Source organism: Macaca fascicularis, chromosome 12, assembly GCF_037993035.2.
Source record: "Macaca fascicularis isolate 582-1 chromosome 12, T2T-MFA8v1.1".
NCBI classification, from domain to species: Eukaryota; Metazoa; Chordata; class Mammalia; order Primates; family Cercopithecidae; genus Macaca; species Macaca fascicularis.
Genome location: NC_088386.1, coordinates 62,018,626 through 62,041,862, shown reverse-complemented (window position 1 = coordinate 62,041,862; position 23,237 = coordinate 62,018,626). Strand labels below are relative to the sequence as shown.

Genomic DNA, 23,237 nt, shown 5'->3' with positions numbered 1-23,237 from the left:
TAGTTAAAACATTTTGAATTTATGACATTACCATGTTTTAAGCAATTATTTATTGAATATATACAGTGTCCTATTTCTTTTTGTTCTTCTATTTCCTCTTATCCAGTTCAATATTCAATCATGTTCCAGTTACCATAACAGAAGGCTTACTGTAATGAGAATTGAAATTAAAATTCTGAGAATCTGTGTTCATAACTAATTATGTATGTGTCATAGTTTCTCAGGTATGATGCTCATTAAAATGGGGATGCAGTTTTTCTTTGAAGAGAAGTTCTATCATAGTAGAAAATAGTGTTATTTTCAAAGCAGCATTACTCTAACTTCTGAAGTTATTTATAGTTGAAGGAGAACATTCTTTATTTTTAAACAAACATTCATACACATCCAATCCATGCTTATTTTGGTTGACTTGATAAATTTTGGGCAATATATGTGTATAAATGGGTCATCAATGATGATAGGCTAAAGTAATATATTTGGGGCACAGAGTTTCATAATATATTGTTAAATGGAAATCAAGTAGACCAAACATACATGCAGCATAATTGTATTTTTGGTAAAAATAAAGAAAATATTACAAGTGACATTTTTATACAAACTATATTTTTCTAATTTTGTTAGACTGGTACCTCCATTGGTATTTCGAGTCTCTTTGATAAGATTCAGTGTTTTCTCCAAAACACTAGGAGGTTCTTATTTCTAAAATAATTTTATCATGTTATTCTTCTTCTAAATATCCGTCAGTGTTTTTCAAATTCCCATAGGCCAAAGTTCCAACTCTATATGCATGACATATAGTGCCCTTCAAGGTCTCATCTGCCTACATCTCCTGATTTATTTCTTAACATACTCTAATATATGCTCTCTGTATAATTATTTAAAAGGTTTGCTGCTTCCTAAATGAGCTTTTCTCGTAATGTCATATTTCCATGTATGTTATACCCTCTCCCTAAATTTAAGTTTCCTCCTATCTGCCTTCAGTTTCATGCTTCATATTTATGCTGTGAAACCATGATTTCTTCTTTGAGCTTTTCCCCAAGCCCAGTGTAGGAGTAAGGCACATCCTACATGGAATGCCACGGGCCACCATACTTTCCTCAGATTGTGATGTTTTAGTTGCTTGTCCAGCTATTTTCCCACTTAGACACGAACTGCCTGAGAAACTACCTGCTAACTTTTTATCTATCTGAGAAAAAAAAATAATAAGAATTTTTGTCTTATTTTAATTTTTGTTGCTTTCTCAGCATCTATACATAGAATGCTTAATGGAACTTTAACAAAAATATAAGTGAATTTGTATGGGCTATATCACAGTATATGCTATGATAATACAGGTTTTGCCCTTCACTTATTACCCCCAAAATGTATGAATTAATTTTCTCATTAGCAATTGTTTTAAGATAGTTCTTTCCCTCTACCAAAGAAATAGGGAAACAGTCTGGAAGTGTCCTGCTGTTAGGGCCTTCAGGATCTTCATTGTTGTACTCCAAGTTTTTGTTTGTTTTTTATACTTTAAGTTCTGGAATATATGTGCAGAATGTGCAGATTTGTTACATAGATAAACATGTGCCATAGTGATTTGCTGCACCCCATCAACCCGTCATCTATATTAGGTATTTCTCCTAATGCTATACCTCCCCTTCCCCCCACTCTCCAAACAGGCGCCCCGGTGTGTGATGTTTCTCTCCCTGTGTCCATATGTTCTCATTGTTCAACTCCCACTAACGAGTGAGAATATGTGGTGTTTGGTTTTCTGTTCCTGTGTTAGTTTGCTGAGAATGATGGTTTCCAGCTTCATCCATGTGCCTGCAAAGGACATGAACTCATTCTTTTTTATGGCTGCATAGTATTCCATGATGTATCTGTGCCACATTTTCTTTATCCAGTTTAACATTGATGGACATTGGGTTGGTTCTAAGTCTTTGCTATTGTGAATAGTGTACTCCAAGTTTTTACTGACTAATGTAGATAGAGTTTGTTTTGATTTTGTCTAGATTTGTACGTTGAACATTGCCTTAAACTGAACTAATTATGAATAGGGAAATTTAGCAATTCTTCCCAAAGAGTATAGTGTATGTTTTGGAGATTATTGTTTTCTATTAATTCAAAATATATTTATTTTATCCAAGTATTCTGGTATGCTGTGGGTACAGAAAGGGACAAAACAGTATCAACCCTCAGGGAACAAAGTTATACTTACAGTATAGCTAATATTTATTGGGAACTCGGGATGTGCTAAGATCTTCGTGTATAATGTTTCATTTTATATTCATAAAAAGCATTGAAATAGAGGTCACAGTTAGCCTCTATTTCAAATTAAATGTAATAAAACTAGAAATTGTATACTGTTTTATGCTAACAAGAGGATGTGCTTTTATGCTCCACTAGAATTATATAGTGGAGAGAGCAAAAGTTCTGAATTCAGGCATTCCCTCATAGACTGTGAGATCTTGGTAGCTTTTTTCCTATCTAATTTTCATTTGTCTTCTGTATATTGAAAGCAATATTGAATAAGATAATAAACATAAAGTATAGTTGTCCTTCAGTATCTATGGGGGATCAGTTACAGGACCTCTGGTGGATACTAAAATCCATGAATTCTCAAGTTCCTTAATGTAAAATGGCATAGAATTTGCATATAACCTACATACTTCCTGTATAAATTATCTCCTGTATAAGTTAAATGAGATTACTCATAATACCTAGTACAATGTAAACGCTATGTAAATACAGTCATGTGTTACTTAATGACAGGGATACATTCTGAAAAATGTGTCATTAGGTGATTTCATCATTGTGTGAACATCATAGAGTGTACTTTCACAAACTTGGTTGATGTAGCCTACTATACTCCTAGGCTATATAGCGTATGTAGCCTATTGATCCTAGGCGACAAACTTGCACACCATGTAACTATACTGAATACTGTAGGCAATTGGAACACTATGCTAAGTATTTGTATAGGTAGGCATATAAAAGATACAGTAAAAACATAGTATAAAAAAACAAAAAAATTGATATACCTATATAGAACAGCTCCATTAGAATCTTTTGAGATGACTGTTGTATATGCTGCTGGTCATTGACCTAAATGTTTTTACATGGTATGAGACTGTATAGTTGTTACACTGTATTGTTTATAATGACAAGATAAAAAGTCTATATGTTCAATATAGATAAAATTTTAATATGTATAGTTTGGACCCATGGTTGGTTGAATCCACAGAAATGGAACCCATGAATACTTGGAACCAACTCTATTTACTGATGTGCATGGCCTGAAGGGTACTTTTTTTTTTGAGAGATGGTGTCACTCTGTCACCCAGGCTGGAGTTCAGTGGTGTGATAATGGCTCACAGCAGCCTGAACCACCCTGGGCTCAGGCAATCCTCCCACCTCAGCCTCCTGAGTAACTGGGACTACAGGCAAATACCATCACATCCAACTAATTTTTTTTGTATTTTTAGTAGAGATGGGGTTTGCAGTGTATTTTATAATACCTGTTCCTGACTGCTGAATGTGCTACGGTAAATAACAGGTACTTCAGTGAGAAAGTATTTAACCAGTCCTAAATAGTTTACTCACTGTGATGATAGGTCTTATTAAAAATACTTTTAAAGACAAATATACTCTAGGTCAAGAAATTATTTCTCATTGAATGTTTGAACTTTCTATTAATCTGTAAACATTCTTTACATCCACACAATATTTTCTGTAGATAATACTTTTCTGTTAATTTAATTTCTCATTTGTTTTCTTAAATTTTGTTTATGTACTTTTGATCAATGAGGTCAAATCAATGGATAATATTTTATATTTGTAATGCTCTACTTATAATTTTTAAAATCTTTTAATTTTCTGATCTGTCTTAGGCAGTTATTATGAAATAAAAAGCTAGTCAGTGCTGTGTTTGGCAATCTAAAATGTTGTAATTTGCTATCTATAAATGTCACCCACTGCACTGCCTTCATGTAAATGGGTAATTTGACTTCCCCATGTAGCTTGTCTAAAGGTTGTTCACCAAAGCAGATACTCTGACAGGTAAAGAAATAATTCTGCTCTCCATTCCTTGTAAAGACTAATTTTTTAGTTTGCTGTGATTTTTCCATAAAGTAATAATCAGAAAAAACAATCTCCAAACATTCTCTGACTTCATTAAACTTCATATATTTAAAGATTCTTCTGCAAAGAAAATAACTTTCCATGTTGAGGCTGTCCAGTTTCTATATCGAGAGATGACAATTATTTCAAATGTATTTTCTCTATCAATGAAGACTAAAAATCAAATACTTACCCTAAGTTAATTAAATTACTAATTTTCCCTTGGTTTTACAGCATATATTTTATATTTCACATGCATGTCTCAAGTTCAAAAGGTTTTCATTTATTTCTTCAGGTGGAGCCAGTGCTTAAACAGTCTTATGATTACATTCCATTTATGGCTACATTATTTTCCTAACAAAATTTTGCCTTTTACTTTAAAATAGGAGAATCACGGAAGATAAATAACATTTTACTCTTTTGCCTTACTTTCTACCTTTCCTTAGATACTTTATGCCTCTGGGAAAGTCTACATGATATTTTTTGTCATGGTAAGTTTTTGGTTTTCCTTTTATATGGCAAGTTTGTTCTTAGGCATACTTGCCATGGCCTATGAAGAAGAAAAGCAGAGAGTTGGTCAAACATCTAAGAAGATTGAACCAAAATTTCAACAGACTGGGAAAGAACTTCAGGAAGGAAATGAACCAGATGAGGTATATATATATATATATATATATTATTTTTATCTTGACACAACAACCATTTATTTGCTCATGATTCTATGGCTTAGGCTCAGTTGAGACAGTTCATCGCTGGTCTCGTGGTCACAGATTGCAAAAAACAGCAGGGGAGCAAGCACCAATGCCAAGTGCTTTAAGGCTCTGCTTGTGTCACCTTTGTTATTGTCCAGTGGGTAAAGCAAGTAACATGGCCAAGGTTAGAGTTAAGGTGGAAAGGGATTTCCTAAGGGTATAAATAAAAAGAAGGAAATCTGTGGCTATTATGGCAAATAATCTACCACACTTATGATTTTTAAACAATTGTTATTTATTTATTTATTTATTTATTTATTTTGAGACAGAGTCTCACTCTGTTGCCCAGGCTGGAGTGCAGTGGTACGATCTCGGCTCACTGCAAGCTCTGCCTCCTGGGTTCATACTATGATATTTTTTTGTTTGGGTTTTAGTTCTTTTTCTTAGTGATGGTAGTGTTCTTTATTTTTCTATGCAGTTTTAAATTTTTAAATTTTTTATAATTTCAACAGTTTTTGGAATTTTAAATAATTGCTTTATTAGAGCATCTTTTTATTATTATTATACTTTAAGTTCTGGGATATATGTCTAGAACATGCAGGTTTGTTACATAGGTATACATGTGCCATGGTGGTTTACTGCACCCATCAACCTGTCATCTGTGTTAGATATTTCTCCTAATGCTATCGCTCCCCTTGCCCCCACTCCCCGACAGTTCCTGATGTGTGATTTTTCACCTCCCTGTGCCCGTGTGCTCTCATTGTTCAACTTCCACTTATGAGTGAGAACATGCGGTGCTTGGTCTTCTGTTCCTGTGTTAGTTTGTTGAGAATGATGGTTTCCAGCTTCATCCATGTCCCTGCAAAGGACATGAACTCATTCTTTTTTATGGTTGCATAGTATTTCATGGTGTATATGTGCCACATTTTCTTTATCCAGTCTAACAATACTGGCAAACCAAATCCAGCAGCACATTAAAAAGCTTATCCACCACAATCAAGTCGGCTTCATTTCTGGGATGCAAGGCTGGTTCAAAATAAGTAAATCAATAAATGTAATCCATCACATAAATAGAACCAATGACAAAAACCACATGATTATCTCAATAGATGCAGAAAAGGCCTTCGATAAAATTCAACACCCCTTCATGCTAAAAACACTCAATAAACTAGGTATTTATGGAACATATCTCAAAATTTCAACTTTTAGATTCAGGGGCTACATGTGGAGGTTTGTTATGTGGGTATATTGCGTGACAGTGAGACTTAGGGTACGAATGATTCTGTCACCCAGGTAGTGTTTGGTACCCAACAAGCAGTTTTTCAGGCCTTCCTTGCCCTCCCTCTTCTCTTCCCCATCTAATAGTCCCTTCTCCCTCTAATAGTCCCCAGGGTCTGTTGTTCCCATTATTAGGTCCATGTGTGCCCAGTGCTGAGCCCCCATTTAGTAAGTGAGAACATGCAGTATTTAGTTTTCTGTTCATGTGTTAATTCACTTAGGATAATGGCCTCTAGCTGCATCCGTGTTGCTGCAAATGACATGGTTTCTTTTTTTTTATGCGTCTTAAAAATCACAGTGCTAGAGGTGTCTTTTTAAGGTCTTGGAGTACATTGCCTTCTAATAGATGTTTATATCTGTGTGTAATCAGAAGATCAAAAAATATTTCAATAAGAGAGCTTGCTTTTGCTACAACTTTGAAAAATGTCTGGTGTTAATGCAAAAGTGACAGAATCTTCCATAATTTAGAAATTAGAAAGTACTAAAAGGATGGATAAAATTACATTACTGAAGTTGTAGACAGAAATAAAATTAATTTTTTGGCTTTCTAGTTCTTCCCAGAGGTAATGCACTATGTATCATAGTACAGGGAATTATTTTATTCCTGAAATAATTAAATCCAGATGAATAAAACCTAACAATGTTTTACTGTAATTTTCAACTAGCTTAGTGTTGTGCTTTAATTTTTTTTTCCAGATTATTTAGCCTCATAGCAAAAACTTTGGTGTATTAATTTCAAAGTATTGACAGAAGTAGCATTAAGGAAGTTTTGTAAAATTGTCTTTAAAAATCTAAACTGTGCATGAGTGTGCTTAAAGAAGGGACCAGATGGAAGAATGCAACCAGAAGTAGCTTTCTAATATTCTGCAGGACCTGGCAATCTCACGTCTCTTCCTTGAACTACCTTTTTGGTAAATGGGAAAAAGGTCTACATTGAGCCAGAGAACAAAAAAATAGAGAGGAGCCATACCCAGAACCCTCTCATAAAGGCATAAAAAGACAAGGGGGAAAGGTAAAGGGCCGAGATACACTCTGCCACGAAGTGGAATATGTAGTAAGGTACATTAATACCAAACATCCCTACTAAGTCAAAGAGGGAAATGTTAACTCCCCTGTATATAACCCTTTTATTAAGTCATCACCAGTCAAGAAACTTTAGAAAGCTACTGTACCAAAAAGTGGGATCTGAACAACATGATGTAAGATCATACTGAATGGCTCGATAGCTGCTTGTGTCCATAACATGCATACCATTGAACAAGAAGCAATTGTGGACTGTGTGAAGAAAACATGTATAAAAATGGCTATTGAGTATTCCCATTATATATGAGTAAGCCACAGAAAAACAAATTTCAAAAGCTTTCTGTTTCTAAGAAATGAGTCCGGGGTCCTTCAGATTGAGCGATTAGGGTTTGAATGATATGTTGAACGTGTAATTTGTTCTGAAGAGGTATTTCACAATCTTAAGGGCTTATGGCTGCACTCAATTGTATCCAAGAATGTAACAATGCTTCTCTGATCCTAGATGAAATGTTTTATTAACTCTGCTTATGAAGAACTTGGATATTTCCCAGTTTTACAATATTTCCACTCACTTTTCTACTCTGGATCACATTTTCTGATTTTTATTAAAATTTTTAATCATAACCCATTTCTTTTCCTGGAAGATTCCGAGAACATTTTATCAAGCAGAATTTTCTGGGAAGTAAAAGTATACACTATTTGTGCAAGAATTTTCCCGTTTTATTTATAAAGACAAAAACTGGAAAAAATAATGTAAAATGGAACAAATTGAGGGCTCTACAGGTCACTGATCTGCTTGCAAACCAGTGAGATGTCAATTCCAATGCTGGAATTGCCAGGATATTGCTCAGGTGCTTCATATTCTCACATTATAGGAAAGCTATTGGTCATATTGGCCAAAAGCACAGCTCTGCAGTCAGATAAATGTGGATTTGAGCCCAATTTAGCTACTTATAGATGAATGATGTTTGCCAAGTTTGTTAGCTTTTCTTAACTTCAGCTTTTTTTATCTGCAAAATGTATATAAAGTACCTGTCTTATGGGTTGTAGTGAGGTCCAAATGAAATAAATGCATGTAAAGCACTAAGCATTGCTTACACTATACTGAGCAACTGAAAAACATTATGAAGAATATTAATAAAATTATTATGAAATGTTAATATGATGCATCATGTTGAAGAGAGCTTTTACACAAACTATTGTGCTCAGCAATCTATATTAAGAACACGATTTTTGTGGAAAAAATCGGATTGAATAAACTCACATTTGAATAAATTCACATAGGAGTGAATTATCGGATTGAATAAACTCACATTTGAATAAATTCAAACAATTTATTCAAATGTGAGTTTCAAAATTCAAAAAATCGGATTGAATAAACTCACATTTGAATAAATTCACATAGGAGTGAATTATCTCATAACAATATAATAACATTAATATCATGCAACATTTATTGCTTATTTACTATGTTTCAGACTCAATGCTAAATTTGTACATACATTGTTGCCTTTCTACTGTGACAACCCTTTGAGGTATTAGAATTATCTCAATATTTCACATTAGAAAATTGAGGTTCAGTCTCCAAAGTGGGAAATGTAGAACTAGCCATAATATTATACAAGATATTAAAATGTTTATATTATTACACTATAAAATTTAATTCATGGTAATAAAGTTCATAAATAATCAGTCACTAATGATAGAGAACACAAGAAGGCAAACACAAGAAGGCATGGCTGTTCCAATAGAGAAACACCCAGCAACATAAAATTCTTGTCTTTGATTCTATTTAGGTATAATTAAAAGAATAATAAAAGTGACGGTAGCAGTCACATAAAATGTTTATTGAGGGTCAAATATGCACCAGACATATGATAAGTACCATCATGAATTCTTGAGTTTAATCCTCACTGAGGAGTTCCAGCCACAGAGATTGATCTATACTCACTGATATTTGATTTCACAACACTGAGGAATAGAATCCATCATTTACCACTTCACTTCCTCATTCCGGAGGCTCAGTGCTGAAACAGTAGCACTCCTTGCAGGTGAAACTTTCTTATGAATTGTCAACTACTGGCAAAATCTCAGAAAGATAATCATGTATATAAAATTGTAGAAATACAAATATTTTAAAAAAATATTTGCCACATTTAAAATGATAGTCATAATTCATCTAACTAAACCATGATTGACAATTGTACAAAGCACTGGATATAAAAAGTTTTAATAAACACAAATAGAGTGTCTATCTTCATGAAGCTAATGGTCTAATGGATAGATAGACTATCAAATTATCATAAACACTAAATTGTATCTCAAGGACAATAAATTATGTGTTTCCTGCTGTTATGGAATAGAAAACACAAAATACCAGATACAATATATTCTTTGCAAAATTTGAGTTAAGTCTAATAAGCGTCTTGATCCAATTGCTTTTTTTCCCCCCAGAGACTATAAGAGAGAGAGGAGTACATTAAATTACACTGAAATGATACAATCTACCTAATACAGAGTGTGAAAAAGTCTAAAGTATAAGCAACCCAGAATCTTTACAAAATAAATCATGTTGGAAAAAATAAATTAAATTACAAGATAATTGATAAAACTGCCAAGTATATAAAATATTTGGACCTTGTTTGTATTTTGATTAGAACAAATCAACTGTAGTGATGTTTTTGAGTAATGAATTGGGTATAATATGAGTACTGGTTAATATTAAGGAATTACTAATTTTGCTAATTGTGATAATGGTGTTGTTATTTATATTTTTAATATTTTATCTGAAAAGTGTATTATCTCTGAAATTTCATTTAAAATAAATATTTCAGAAAATAAGTAGAGTGAAGAATAAATGAAAAAGGAAGAATAGAACATTAGTAATTGTTGAGGCTGGATATTGGTTACTTGGTGGTTCACTCTATTATTCTCTGCTTTAATAAATTAAAGGAAACTGGGGCAAGTGGAATAAAACAGAGAGACATGGTCCTTTGAAGGCCTTTTATAAAGGATTCTCTGAGTCAGAGAAGGTTTCTATGAGAAACTGACACTTGAGCTGAAATGTGAAGAATGTGTCCAGGCTAAATAGATGGAGTGGGCAGGGTGAGTCAGAGAATTAAAAAGGCCAGCATGGCTGCAGGAAAGAGTAACCCTGAGTTCATGACAAACTTGTCAGATATTCAGGTAAATGCAAGACATGTGACCAAGTTCTTCCTTATTACTACTTCCGCTCCAAAAAATACTTAAACTAGTTTTGAGAAAAAGAATCCTAGTCACCTTTTACAGTTTAATTTTAATATTGGATTGTCAAAAGTTCAGGCATATGCCCTTATTAGCTCTTAAATATCCCATAAAGGAAGGGTGTTGAGTAACAGTCCTCTCAATTTTCATTGTAAAATAGCTATGTCCTTAGTATTTGGCCCATGTGTGGGCATTTAGTCAATATTTGTAAGAAGCTCAATCAAGGTAAATATTTTACTAAGCAGACATGTGGTTTATTCATTTCATATTCTGAAATCTATTCATAGTTGAAGCCAAAGTAGTAGATAATTGAGCACTAACTATATCAGCAACAGTATTATTACCACGTACTTTATTCCCCATTCCCCACCCTGGTCAATTATCTTTACTGAATTGCTTCTTAATGCGATTCCAACAAACATTGTCCCTATCTGAAACAGCTCTATGAAGAGTAATTAATTCCTCTCCATTAAGGATATAATCAAGGATATTATTCACTATGTCTCACAATATCGTCTTTAGGAGATACACATATAAGAAATCCCTGCCAGATCTTAATAACAAAAAATTACTTCTATTGGTTTTTAATGTCATGAAAATTTGAAATTGCATAAATTATAACTTACATTTTATGTAAACTTATAGTTCAGCTAAAAATAGTTTCTAGAATAAGCACAGTTTAAACAACAACAACAAAAATCTAACCCTTACATCCTGAACTTTTTTGAGAAGGAGTCTCACTCTGTCGCCAGGCTGGAGTACAGTGGTGCGATCTGGTCTCACTGCAACCTCCACCTCCCAGGTTCAAGCGACTCTCCTGCCTCAACCTCCCAAGTAGCTGGGACTATAGGCATGCCCTATCACGCCCAGCTAATTTTTGTATTTTTGGTAGAGACAGGGTTTCACCATGTTGGCCAGAATGGCCTCAATCTCCTGACCTCGTGATCTGCCCGCCTTGGCCTCCCAAAGTGCTGGGATTACAGGCATAAGCCACCACACCTATCCACATCTTGAACTTTTAGATTACTTTTTTAAAAGTTTCTCTTTTTTTCTCAACTTTTATTTTAGATTCGGGGGTACATGTGCACATGTTACATGGGCAAATTTCATGTCACCGAGGTTTGGTGTAGGAGTGATCCCATCACCCAGGTAGTGAGCATAGTGCCTGGTAGGTAGTCCTTCAACTCTTGCCCACCCGCGAGCCTTCCCCCTCTCGTAGTCCCCAGTACCTAATGTCTATTGTTCCCATCTTAATGTCCATGTGCACACAAAGTTTAGCTGTCACTTACAAGTGAGAACATATGGTATTTGGTTTTCTGTTCCTGCCTTAACTGGCTTAGGATAATGGCCTCCAGCTGCATCCATGTTCATCAAGCTGCAAAGGACATGATTTTGTTCTTCTTTTAGAGTGGTATAGTATTCCAGGCTACTACATTTTCTTTATTTAGTCTACTGTTGATGGGCATCTAGATTGATCCCATGTCCTTGCTGTTGTGAATAGTGCTGTGATGAACATAAACGTGAATGTGTCTTTTTGATAGAATGATTTGTATTCCTTTGGGTATATACTCAGTATTGGGACTGCTGGCTTTAATGTTAACTCTGTTTTAAGTTATTTAAGAAATCTCCAAACGGCTTTCCACAGTGACTGAACTTACATTCCCACCAGCAGTGTACAAGCATTCCAATTTCTCCACAACCTCACCAACATCTGTTTTGTTTGTTTGTTTGTTTATTTTGGTCTTTTTAGCAATAGCCCTTCTGACTGGTGGGAAACAATTTCTCATTGTGGTTTTGACTTTTGTTTCTCTAATGATCACTGAGGTTGAGCATTTTATCATATATTTGTTTACCACAGTATACCTTCTTTTGGGAAGTGTCTGTTCATGTACTTTACCTACTGGGGAAAAAGAAAAGAGGAACTGGAATTTAGACCTACAGAGTCTGTCATCGGTCTAAGGAAACCCAGTATGCAGTATGATTGGCTTTATCCTCCTCTAGCTGTTGTATTTGTGAAATTGCAGGGAGCTTGACTGATAGTGAAATAATGTAACAATTTTCATGGTATCTATTATACCATTGAAGATATACCACAGCAGAATTTGCCAGCCGGAATGTTGGGTTGGGTATTGGCAAGCCTCAACCATTAACTCCCTCAGTGCTGGGGCAGTGGCAGCCCCTGTGTCAGTTAACTCTATTCAAGAGCAGTCTTTACCTATTTTCCCCAAGGTAACAAATACACAGATAGTGTCATCCTTTGCATGTGTCAAATGTAAAAACAGTTGGGGATCACTATAGTGTAATATCATCCATCCATTGTCTAGTTCTTAACATTTAAATTCAAATACCGTTTTACATCTGATCACTGGAAACACCTTTGGTCACACTCCTCAGAATTATGAATGCATAGAACTTGTAATATCTACAACAAAGCCTGGGAGTTTTAACTATCTTACCAATGCAAGATCAGTAAAGCAGAAGATCTCTTAAAACCATTATTCAAGAGACATGAGAAACAGAAAGAAGTAATTCTCTTACAGAAGTATGCCTGTCCTACTCATTTAATATCATACACGGTCTATCTAAGACAACCCTTACGAATCCATTCCAGTGCTCGTTATTCTTCAAGACTTATTATCACAATGCCAAACAATTTTTATTTTATCAAGATCATTTGCAAAGTTATAAAGCTAACATTATCCTAACAAAATTTAAGATGTTAGAAAAACACTTTGTTATTACTTAGTAGTATGTTTCCTGATTGGATATTTTGCAATAATCCTAAACTGTATCTATATATTGGATTATTTGTCAAATATGGATCATACCACAACCATTTCGTGGTCTTTGCTCCTTTAATATTTGATCTCAGAGCTCACAGTATAAAATTTTATTTAATTTTAAGAACTCCTAAATCAGTTTAATAACTGCCTAAAGATTGGCAGGTGATAGAACCCAAAAATTCTGGAACACTCTTAGTGGGAATGTAAATTAGTACAGCCACTATGGGAACAGTATGGAGGTTCCTCAAAAGACTAAAAATAGAGCTACCATATCATTCAGGGATCCCACTGCAGGGTATGTACTCAAAAGAAAGAAAGTCAGCATATTGAAGAAATATCTGTACTTCCATGTTTGTCGCAGTATTATTCATAATAGCCAAGATATGAATAAACTTAAGTGTCTGTCAATGGATACCTGAATAAAGAAAATGTAGTATATACACAATGGAATATTATTCAGCCATTAAAAAGAATAAAGTCTTGTCATTTGCAGCAACATGATTGGAACTTGAGGTTATGTTAAGTGAAATAAGCCAGGCACAGAAAGACCAACTTCACATGTTTTCAGTCGTATGTGGGAGCTAAAAATGTGGATCTCATAAAAGGAGATAGTTTATTGGTGGTTACCAGAGGCTGCAAAGTGTATGTATGAGAGGATATGAAGAGAGGTTAGCTAATGGGTGCAAAAAATATGGTTAAATAGAAGGAATAAGATCTAGTGTTCAGTAGTACAGTGACTCTAGTTAATAATTTATTATATAGTTCAAAATAGCTATAGGAGAGGAATTGAAATGTTATCAATACAAAGAAAAGATAAATGTTTCAGATGATGTGCATTCCAATTAACCCGACTTGATCATTACAGATTGTATGCATGTATGAAAATACCACATATACCCCTCAAATATGTACAATGATTATGTATCAATTTAATAAAACGAAAAGGCTCCAGGAGAATAACTGGAGCTTTTAGCAAGGCTGTGCACCTTCTTATAGTCTTGGACCTGCAAAGAGAGGATGCCAGTATTAAACCATCAAATTCCTTTTCAGGCCAAGACCATACAAATAGAAATGAAGAAACGGTCACCAACTTCCACAGACACATCACTGGATGTGTTGGAAGATGCTACTCTCAGACATAAGGAAGGTAAAGTACTAAATAATTAGATACTCACTATTGAAGGTACTACTCATAAAATTCACTTTTAAAGAAATTCAGCAATTTCTTTAGAATCTTAGATGGTAACACAACAAAAATTTAAGAAATATTTGAGAATATTAGGATAAGCCATGCATAAAAAGTTCAGAATCATGGTGTTTTAAACATTGGAAAGAGTGACCAAAGAGTACCAAATAATTTTCTTTGTTTAACATTAAAAACATACTGACATATTAAATTGTGACTAAGAATAGAGATTGTGGTATATAGCATTAATATCTCAAGGTCCTTTCTAGACTTATCTCTATATTTTTATGTGTAACCAATAATTATTTATCATGGACAATATCAAAAGGCATTAATTTGTAAAGCATGTAAATCTAGACATTATAAGTCACAATGTTCTCAACTATGTTCCATATTTGTTTTTTTGAGAGATGTCCCTACATTTTTCTTCTAATACACAGTTTGCTTCATTTTCTTTTGTCTATCTCAGCCAAGCATGAACACAATAGAGGAAATTTAATTCATTCAGCTTTTTTTTTCACACACCGATTTTTTTTTTTAATTAAAATTTAAGTTCTGGGATACATGTGCAGGACGTGCAGGTTTGCTACATAGGTGTACATGTGCCATGGTGATCTGCTGCACCCATCAACCCAGCATCCAGGTCTTGAGCTCTGCATGCATTAGGCACTTTTCCCAATGTTCGCCCTCCCTTTGCCACCTACCCACTGACAGGCCCCTGTGTGTGATGCCCCCCTCTCTGTGTCCATGTGTTCTCATTGTTCAACTCCCACCCATGAATGAGGACATGCAGTGTTTGGTTCCTGTTCCTGTGTTAGTTTGCTGAGAATGATGGTTTCCAGCTTCATCCATGTCCCTGCAGAGGACATAAACTCATTCTTTTTTATGGCTGCATAGTGCTCCATAGTGTATATGTGCCACATTTTCTTTATCCAGTCTATCATTGATGGGCGTTTGGGTTGGTTCCAAGTCTTTGCTATTGTGAATAGCGCTGCAATGAACATACGTGTGCATGTGTCTTTATGGTAGAACGATTCATAATCCCTTCAGTATATACCCAGTAATGAGATTGCTGGGTCAAATGGTATTTCTGGTTCTAGATCCTTGAGATATCGCCACACTATCTTCTACAATGGTTGAGCTAATTTACATTCCCACCAACAGTGTAAAAGTGTTCTTATTTCTCCACATCCTCACCAGCATCTGTTGTTTCTTGACTTTTTAATGAGGCCAATTCTAACTGGCGTGAAATGGTTTCTCATTGTGGTTTTGATTTACATTTCTATAATGACTAGTGATGATGAGCTTTTTTTCATATGTTTTGTTGGCCACATAAATGTCTTCTTTTGAGAAGTATCTGTTCATGTCCTTCACCCACTTTTTGATGGGGTTGTTTTTTGTTGTAAATTTGTTTAAGTTCCTTGAAGATTCTGAATATTAGACCTTTGCCAGATGGATAGATTGCAAACATTTTCTCCCATTCTGTAAGTTGTCTGTTCACTCTGATGATAGTTTCCTTTGCTGTGCAGAAGCTCTTTAATTTAATGTGATCCCATTTGTTAATTTTGGCTTTTGTTGCCATTGCTTTTGGTGTTTAGTCATGAAGGCTTTGCCCATGCCTATGTCCTGAATCATATTGCCTAGGTTTTCTTGTATGGTTTTTATGGTTTTAGGTTTCACATTTAAGTCTTTAATCCATCTTGATTTAATTTTTGTATATGGTGGAAGGATGGGGTCCAGTTTCTGTTTTCTGAACATGGCTAGCCAGTTTTCCCAGCACCATTTATTAAATACGGAATCCTTTTCCCATTGCTTGTTTTTATCGAATCCAGCAGCACATCAAAATGCTTATCCACCATGATCAAGTCGGCTTCATCCTGCAAATGCAAGGCTGGGGTTAGTTGTCTCACGCCGAGATGATTAACGACATGGACACATGTGAAGTGGGTTAAGGAGCAGAAAGTTTAACAGACAAAAAAGAAAGGAGAGAGAGAGAAAGCTTCCTCATGCTGAGAAAGTGGGTTGCCCAAGAGAGGGTTTCCCTTCTCTCTCTCTCTCTCTCTCTTTCCTTCTTTTGGCAGAGTCTCACTCTGTTGCCCAGACTGGAGTGCAGTGGCACAATCTCAGCTCACTGCAACCTCTGCCTCCCGGGTTCAAGCAATTCTCCTACCTCGGCCTCCTGAGTGGCTGGGATTACAGGCACCACCACACCCGGCTATTTTTTGTATTGACAAGGTTTCGCTATATTGGCCAGGCTGATCTCGAACTCCTAACCTTAGGTGATTCGCCCACCTGGGCTTCGCAAAGTGCTGGGATAACAGGCATGAGCCACTGCACCTGGCCAGAATGTTTAACTTTTGTATTCTTTCATTTCAGAACTTGAAAAATCCAAAAAGATATGCCCATTATATTGGTATAAATTTGCGACAACTTTCTTGATATGGAATTGTTCTCCCTGTTGGTCAAAATTGAAAGAATTTGTCCATAGGATTGTAATGGCACCATTTACTGATCTTTTCCTTATCATATGCATAATTTTAAACATATGTTTTCTGGCCTTGGAGCGTTATCCAATGAGTAAATCAACTAACAATCTTCTCAACATTGGAAACCTGGTAAGACTCTCATTGTACATTATTTTCACTTGTAGTTTCTTATCATTGAACTTTTCTTTGTTCATCATTATTCCCATTATTTTATTCTGTAACTCCAATGTATGGCAATATGCATAATTATTGAATGAAGCCTCGTGTTTGTGCTTTATCTCTCCAACCCCTGCTTTGTAAAGGTTCTTATCATTGAATAGTTTTACAGCTGGAATTTAAAATTCCCCAGTTTAAATTTGGGATTCATAGCCAGCTGCTTGGCAGTTACATTACATGGAAATTCTTTATTGCCCCTCCCTTCCCAAATATACAGTCTCTTGGTACCATTAGCTCATAGACCAGAGTAGGGCAGAGGTGAAATAATAAGCACCTGACTCCTGAATTCTTAATTCTGATTAAAGCAGCAGTTGGCCCTGTCTGTTCTAACCGTGTATCTTTGCCCAGGATTGGAACTTATCATTTTAGCCTGGCATTTTTGAGATTCACCTGTCCTTTTTCACATACAATTCAAAAGACAAAGCAAATTCCTGTGAGTTTAAAAATAGTTCACATTCAAGCAAATGTATATTGTTTAAATGTATTTTCTTTCCCTGTTGTTGTTGTTTAGTTGCTTGGTACTAATAAAAGCAGCCAAACTGCAACAAGTTTCAAATTATACATTTATTTGGTACCAAAACAGCAATTTAGTGATTTCTGCCAGTACAGTTTTTAAAGGACAGCTTCCATAGGTTCGTGCTGTTTTTTCAGAGGTTGAAAAATTAAATATCATACCATGTGCTCCGTACCTCAAAAATAATCATTCAAACTTGAAAGGTCTTCACCCTGAAATATTCGTTTGTTTTCTTCTAGGATTAATTTTATTAAAATAATAAAAGATTCTGTATATAATGTTTGACATTAGATTGTTGAATAAAATGTATGAGTCTGTCCTTATAATGCAGACTCCACAACTAACCAGATCTTGACAGAGAAGCTGTGAAGAATGTGACAGTGACAAGTAAACAGTGTGTGTTACAGAGTTTTTGTGTGAAGATTCTGATACAGCTCTTGGAATCATATTCTCACCTGTGTGTTTGGTTTTCATTTAGGTTTTCATTGGAATTTTCACAGCAGAAATGATTTTTAAAATAATTGCAATGCATCCATATGGGTATTTCCAAGTAGGTTGGAACATTTTTGATAGTGTAATAGTGTTCCATGGTTTAACAGAACTTTGTCTAGCAAATGTTGAAGGAATGGCTCTTCTTCGATTATTCAGGATGGTAAGTAGAATCCAATACCTAACTTTTATTTGATCGAAGTTTATCTCAGTTTCTGCAGACATAAAATGGGGCTACAGTAATACCTATCCCATTGGGACATTGGAAGTGTTAAATGAATTGATTAATATATAAAGAGTTTATTGCCAAGGAAAGAGTAAGCAGTCTCCAATGCTGTTATTTGACCACAACGTTAAAGGAAATAATGCCATATATGCAGGAAATTTGAGATACAGTTTTAGAAAGCAGGGTCAGGGTAACTGAGTACATTTTGGAAAGCAAGAAAATTAGGAGTCTCCAAAGTAGAATTCTAATATGACACCAAGAAGCCGAAATAAGGTGAGTATTTCTAAATGTCAGGTACAAAGGAAGACCAGTCAGGCCAGCAGAATGTTACTATAATAATTATTAGGTAAAAATTAGTGTATGTCTATGAGGTAGGGTAATGGTGAGACTCAGAAAATTAAACAAAGGAGTAATGTTATTAGAATAATGTTTATTGAAATAATAAGCTTTCGATAAGTTATACATGGTTGCATTCTGGTGACAGGTTGAAGGAATGTAGCAGGAATTAAGAACAATTAAGTCCGTTCGATCTTATTCTAATGGTTACTTCCTAGAGAGCAGCTCATTCAGAATCCTATCTTAAATCCTCATCCATAATATTTGCTAATGAATAAGAGAAATATATACAGGGTGTTGTCACCAAATTTATGGAAACAGCACTGGCAATTGCAGAAAATGTGCTAAAAGATAGTATCAAAATATTTTAAAGGCTGGTAATGGACTGAATTTAAGATGATTAATTTTTTTCATAGATAAATGTAAGATCTCACTCTTGAGTCCAGAAAGACAACTGAACACTAGAAAAAGTCAAGAAATGAGGCAAGGAATTTGAAATCAGCCTGGGCAACATAGTGAGACTCCACTTCTAAAAAATAAAAAAAGTCACAGTGGTGGTTCATGCCTGTAGTCTCAGCTACTCAGGAGGCTAAGGTGGGAGGATCACTTGGGCCCAGGAGTTGGAGGCTGCAGTGAGCCATGATTGTGCTTCTGCACTCCAGTCTGGGTGACAGAGAGAGACTCTGTCACACAAACAAACAAAAATTGAGAAGAAAGTGTCAGGAAGGTATAGCCTGTATAAAAATGATGTATGAGATCTAGTTGACTGTAAGTTTACTGTGATATAGTGACCAAAAATATTAAGATAATCTTGTTCTGTATAAACAGAAATTTTTAAAAATCTAGTGAAAGGAAGGGGACTATCCAAACTAAACCTAGAATGTTGTGTTTGGTCTTTGACATGTTATTTTAAAAGGGAAATACATGATAGTACCTTCATCAGAATCCAGTGGATCCTGGAAGACTTTCAATATCATTTTCATGTCAACATATGGGAAAAATGTGGAAAAATATTCAATATGTTGTGAAAAGCAAAAACAAAGAATGAATACTTCCCCTAATAGTTATGAAAATATAAAGCTAGAGGAATTGTAACAGTATAATGCTTAATGGGAATTGACAAATACATCAGTAGAAGAGGATATATTTAGACTGAGTATACAAAATTATCAAATATTTAAGATGTATTAAGAATTTTACATAAAATGAATGTTCAGTAGTTAATATTAATAATGCTTAAAACTCTAAACGCTATATATGTATATGTGTATAACGCTGATACACTGACCAGGTTTTTCATCCTTTGTTTCTTGTTCTTGATTTTACATTGCTCTATTAGTTGAGAATTTTCAAGTTGGGGAAGTATTGGCCAACATTCCAGATTTTGATGCGGTCTCTTAGTAATGCATGGGTGACCCTGAGAGACTTGGTCCTGTTGTTGTTCATATTCATGTTCTTTTCTGCTGCATTCGGCATGAGGCTGTTTGGTCAGAATTATGAAGAATTTGTTTGCCACATAGACCAAAACTGTCAACTCCCACGCTGGCACATGCATGACTTTTTCCACTCCTACCTGAACGTGTTCCGAATTCTCTGTGGAGAGTGGGTAGAGACCTTGTGGGACTGTATGGAGGTTGCAGGCCAATCCTGGTGTATTCCTTTTTACCTGATGGTCATTTTAATTGGAAATTTACTGGTGAGTAGTCAGTTCTTTTACATTTTCCTTGAAAACTGGCATAATGTAGTTTGGTATTTTCATGATGTACATTGATGGGATCTAATGGTTTGTAACTGTGGTAGTCCAATAGAGTAACCCACTAGCCAGATGTGGCCATTATCAACTGATATATGATTAGTCTCATTTGAAATGTATTGTAAATGTAAAATATGCACCAGATTTGAAGTCTTACACAAAAAGTGATGTGAACTATTTCATTAATGATTTTTATGTTGAATGCATTTTTAAATGATAATACAGTAGGTCGTCCTTATGCTCAGTTGCACTGTATGTGGTTTTAGTTGCCTGTGGTCAACCATTGTCTGAAAACATCCAGTGGAAAATTCCAGAAATATAAAACTCATAAGTTTTAAATTGCATGCCATTCTGGGTAGTGTAATGGAATCTCCTGCCATACCACTCTGTCCTGCTCTGGGCATGAAACATTCCTTTGTCTAGCATATTCATGCTGTATACGCTACCTATCGGTCCTTTAGTAGCTGTCTGGGCTGTCAGATCACGTAGTATGCATGAGGTTTGGTACCATCCTCTGCATCTGGCATCCACTGGGGGTCTTGGGATTTATCTGCCCTGGATAAAGGGGGACTACTGTATTTGTATTTAACTAAATACAAATACTGTTAGTTAAATACAAATGCAATAGTCTCCCTTTATTTATTGGTATTTAGTTAAATATATATTTAGTTAAATACAAATATGTTTGTATTTATTGTATACAAATTGTATATTGTATTTAACTAAATATATTTGTTAAATAAAATGTATTAGTAAAATTAATTTGCCTGTTTTTCTGTGTTTTCTATGTGGCCACTGCAAATTTAAAATTGCATATGTGATTGCATCATATTTCCATTGGATAGCACTAGCTTCTAACCTTGTTACTCAATGTAATATTGGCATCACCTGGAAGGTGGTTAGACATGCAGACTCCCAGACCCCAGACCTATGCAATCATAATCTACAGTGTAACACTGTTCCCAGGTGATTTGTGTGCCCATTAAATTTTAAGAAGCACTTAAATGTAACACTGCTGTCAGTCTTTTCCTGGCATTGGAATTACCTGGGGAATTAATAAAACTATGCTGATGCCTAGAATACATTCTTAGAGATTCTGATTTTATTGGTATGTGGATATGACCTAGTCATCAGGATTTTTTGAAAATCTTCAGTTGATTAAATTGTGTAGTCAAGATTGAAAACCACTGGTCTATAAAAATGTTACGTATTAACTAAGAAAGCTTTCACTTATAAGTTTCCTAATAACTGAAGTGGTTTTAGTGAATTAAATAAGTAACTTTCACTGCATCTATGGAAAAGATATGGCTTACTAAAAAATGATTCTTACGGGAATACAAGACTTGGTATTTTCTTTTTACTCATGTCATAAAGATCAAGTACATTTCCCAAAAGGCTGAAAAAAAATCTCAGGTTAGACTCAATTTTACCTTGCCTGTCCACATGGCTTGTGTTTCACCTCGAGAAGACCCTTGTCATACAATTGTCACATTAGCATTGTATTTAATTGTTAATGTACTTCTCTATGTTCTTTATTAAACTGTAAGCACCATGAGGGAAAGGACCATAACTCTCCTCTTTATTATAAAACCTAGAACAGTGCCCAACATGTAAAAGATACTTCAGTATCTTCTGCCCTTTGTAGTTATAGTAGTACACTTCTCATTCCCAGTGATATAAAACACCACTCTAACTGGTTGAAACAAGAAATGATCATATATATCAGCATACATAACTCATAACTCAAAATATCAGGTATAGATCTTGCTTCAGTTTGGGTGTGACACAGATGATTAAATGGGATCATTATAGAGAGGTCTTTGTAGATCTCAATTCTGTTTTTCTCTGTGCTCGTTGCTAGCTAGTATCCTCTGTTTTATCAAGATGGCTGCTGCAGTCTAAAACTTCATATCTTTGTGTTATATCAAGTCTAATAGAGGAAAGAATTTCTTTTCTAGAAGCCACAGCCAATTTTTCCTATTATCTCATTAGCTGAATCATATGCCCATTCTTAACTAGTCTCCATTGCCCAGGGTGTTGAATGCATTTATTATGTTAAACTGTTTATAACTCTCCCTTACAGCTGGATGGGATAAGATCAAACCCAAATCCTATGACTAATAAGGGGATAAGTGTAATTTCCCAAATAAATTATATATTTATGTTTCCAAAAGGAAGAGTTACGGCTGTTGAGGAAAGCAACAACAACAACACATACATACACATAATTCAAAGGGAAAGAAGCAGAAATACTAAGGCATTATCTATACACACACACACATATATGTGCATGTATGTATATATACATATATGTGTGATATAACATATAAATGTATAATATATATATATTTGCCTAAACATTCCTGCTTCTTTGATTTTGAACTCCAATCTATTTCTATTTTTTGTTGTTTCTACTAACCAGAAACTTCATCAGTGTGCAGAGGGATTCCAGGATAAATGGAGTTACATGAACCTCCATTTCCAATTCATTGGCCATCATATTTCTTGGCTCACTAAATCCTTCCAGCTTAATTTTTCTTAGTAGTCATCCAACTCTGAAACATCATGATAATGGCAGTAGAATAAGTAGAAGGGGGGAAAATATAAGGAGATAATCTTTGAAGCTGTTGATCTTTTTAACCTCCATGGTTCTAATGTGGTTTAGTGTAAAAGGAAGATATTTCACATTTTTAAAAATTAGTTTTGTATTTTCTAAGAAAACTCAGCAGTAATTTTAAGCCTTATGCAGAAACCTTACAAAAAATTATTATACGCCAAAGGAAATGAATTGGTTTTTAAATAGTTCTATGTCTTGTTGAGTTGTAGAAAAAGCAGAGTTCAGAATCAAAGAAACGTGGGTTCAAATTTCAGTTCTGTCACTGTACTAGTCCATTCTCATGCTGCTAATAAA

The 23,237-nt window shown here is 34.9% G+C and overlaps 1 protein-coding gene across 3 annotated transcripts in view; it reads left to right on the top strand.

The window, feature by feature from the left end:
• The window catches only part of SCN7A (sodium voltage-gated channel alpha subunit 7), a 102,510-nt gene that overhangs the window by 42,294 nt on the left and 36,979 nt on the right, over window positions 1-23,237 (top strand). For all 3 annotated transcript variants that reach the window (XR_012421180.1, XM_005573369.5, XM_015432321.4), the window contains exons 10-14: window positions 4,548-4,754; window positions 14,171-14,267; window positions 16,683-16,921; window positions 18,001-18,174; window positions 19,913-20,269. Coding sequence is in view for 2 of the 3 variants with exons in the window: in XM_005573369.5 (XP_005573426.3) it covers window positions 4,548-4,754; window positions 14,171-14,267; window positions 16,683-16,921; window positions 18,001-18,174; window positions 19,913-20,269 (1,074 nt within the window). In the remaining variant the exon portion in view is untranslated. The remainder of the gene's footprint in view (window positions 1-4,547; window positions 4,755-14,170; window positions 14,268-16,682; window positions 16,922-18,000; window positions 18,175-19,912; window positions 20,270-23,237) is intronic.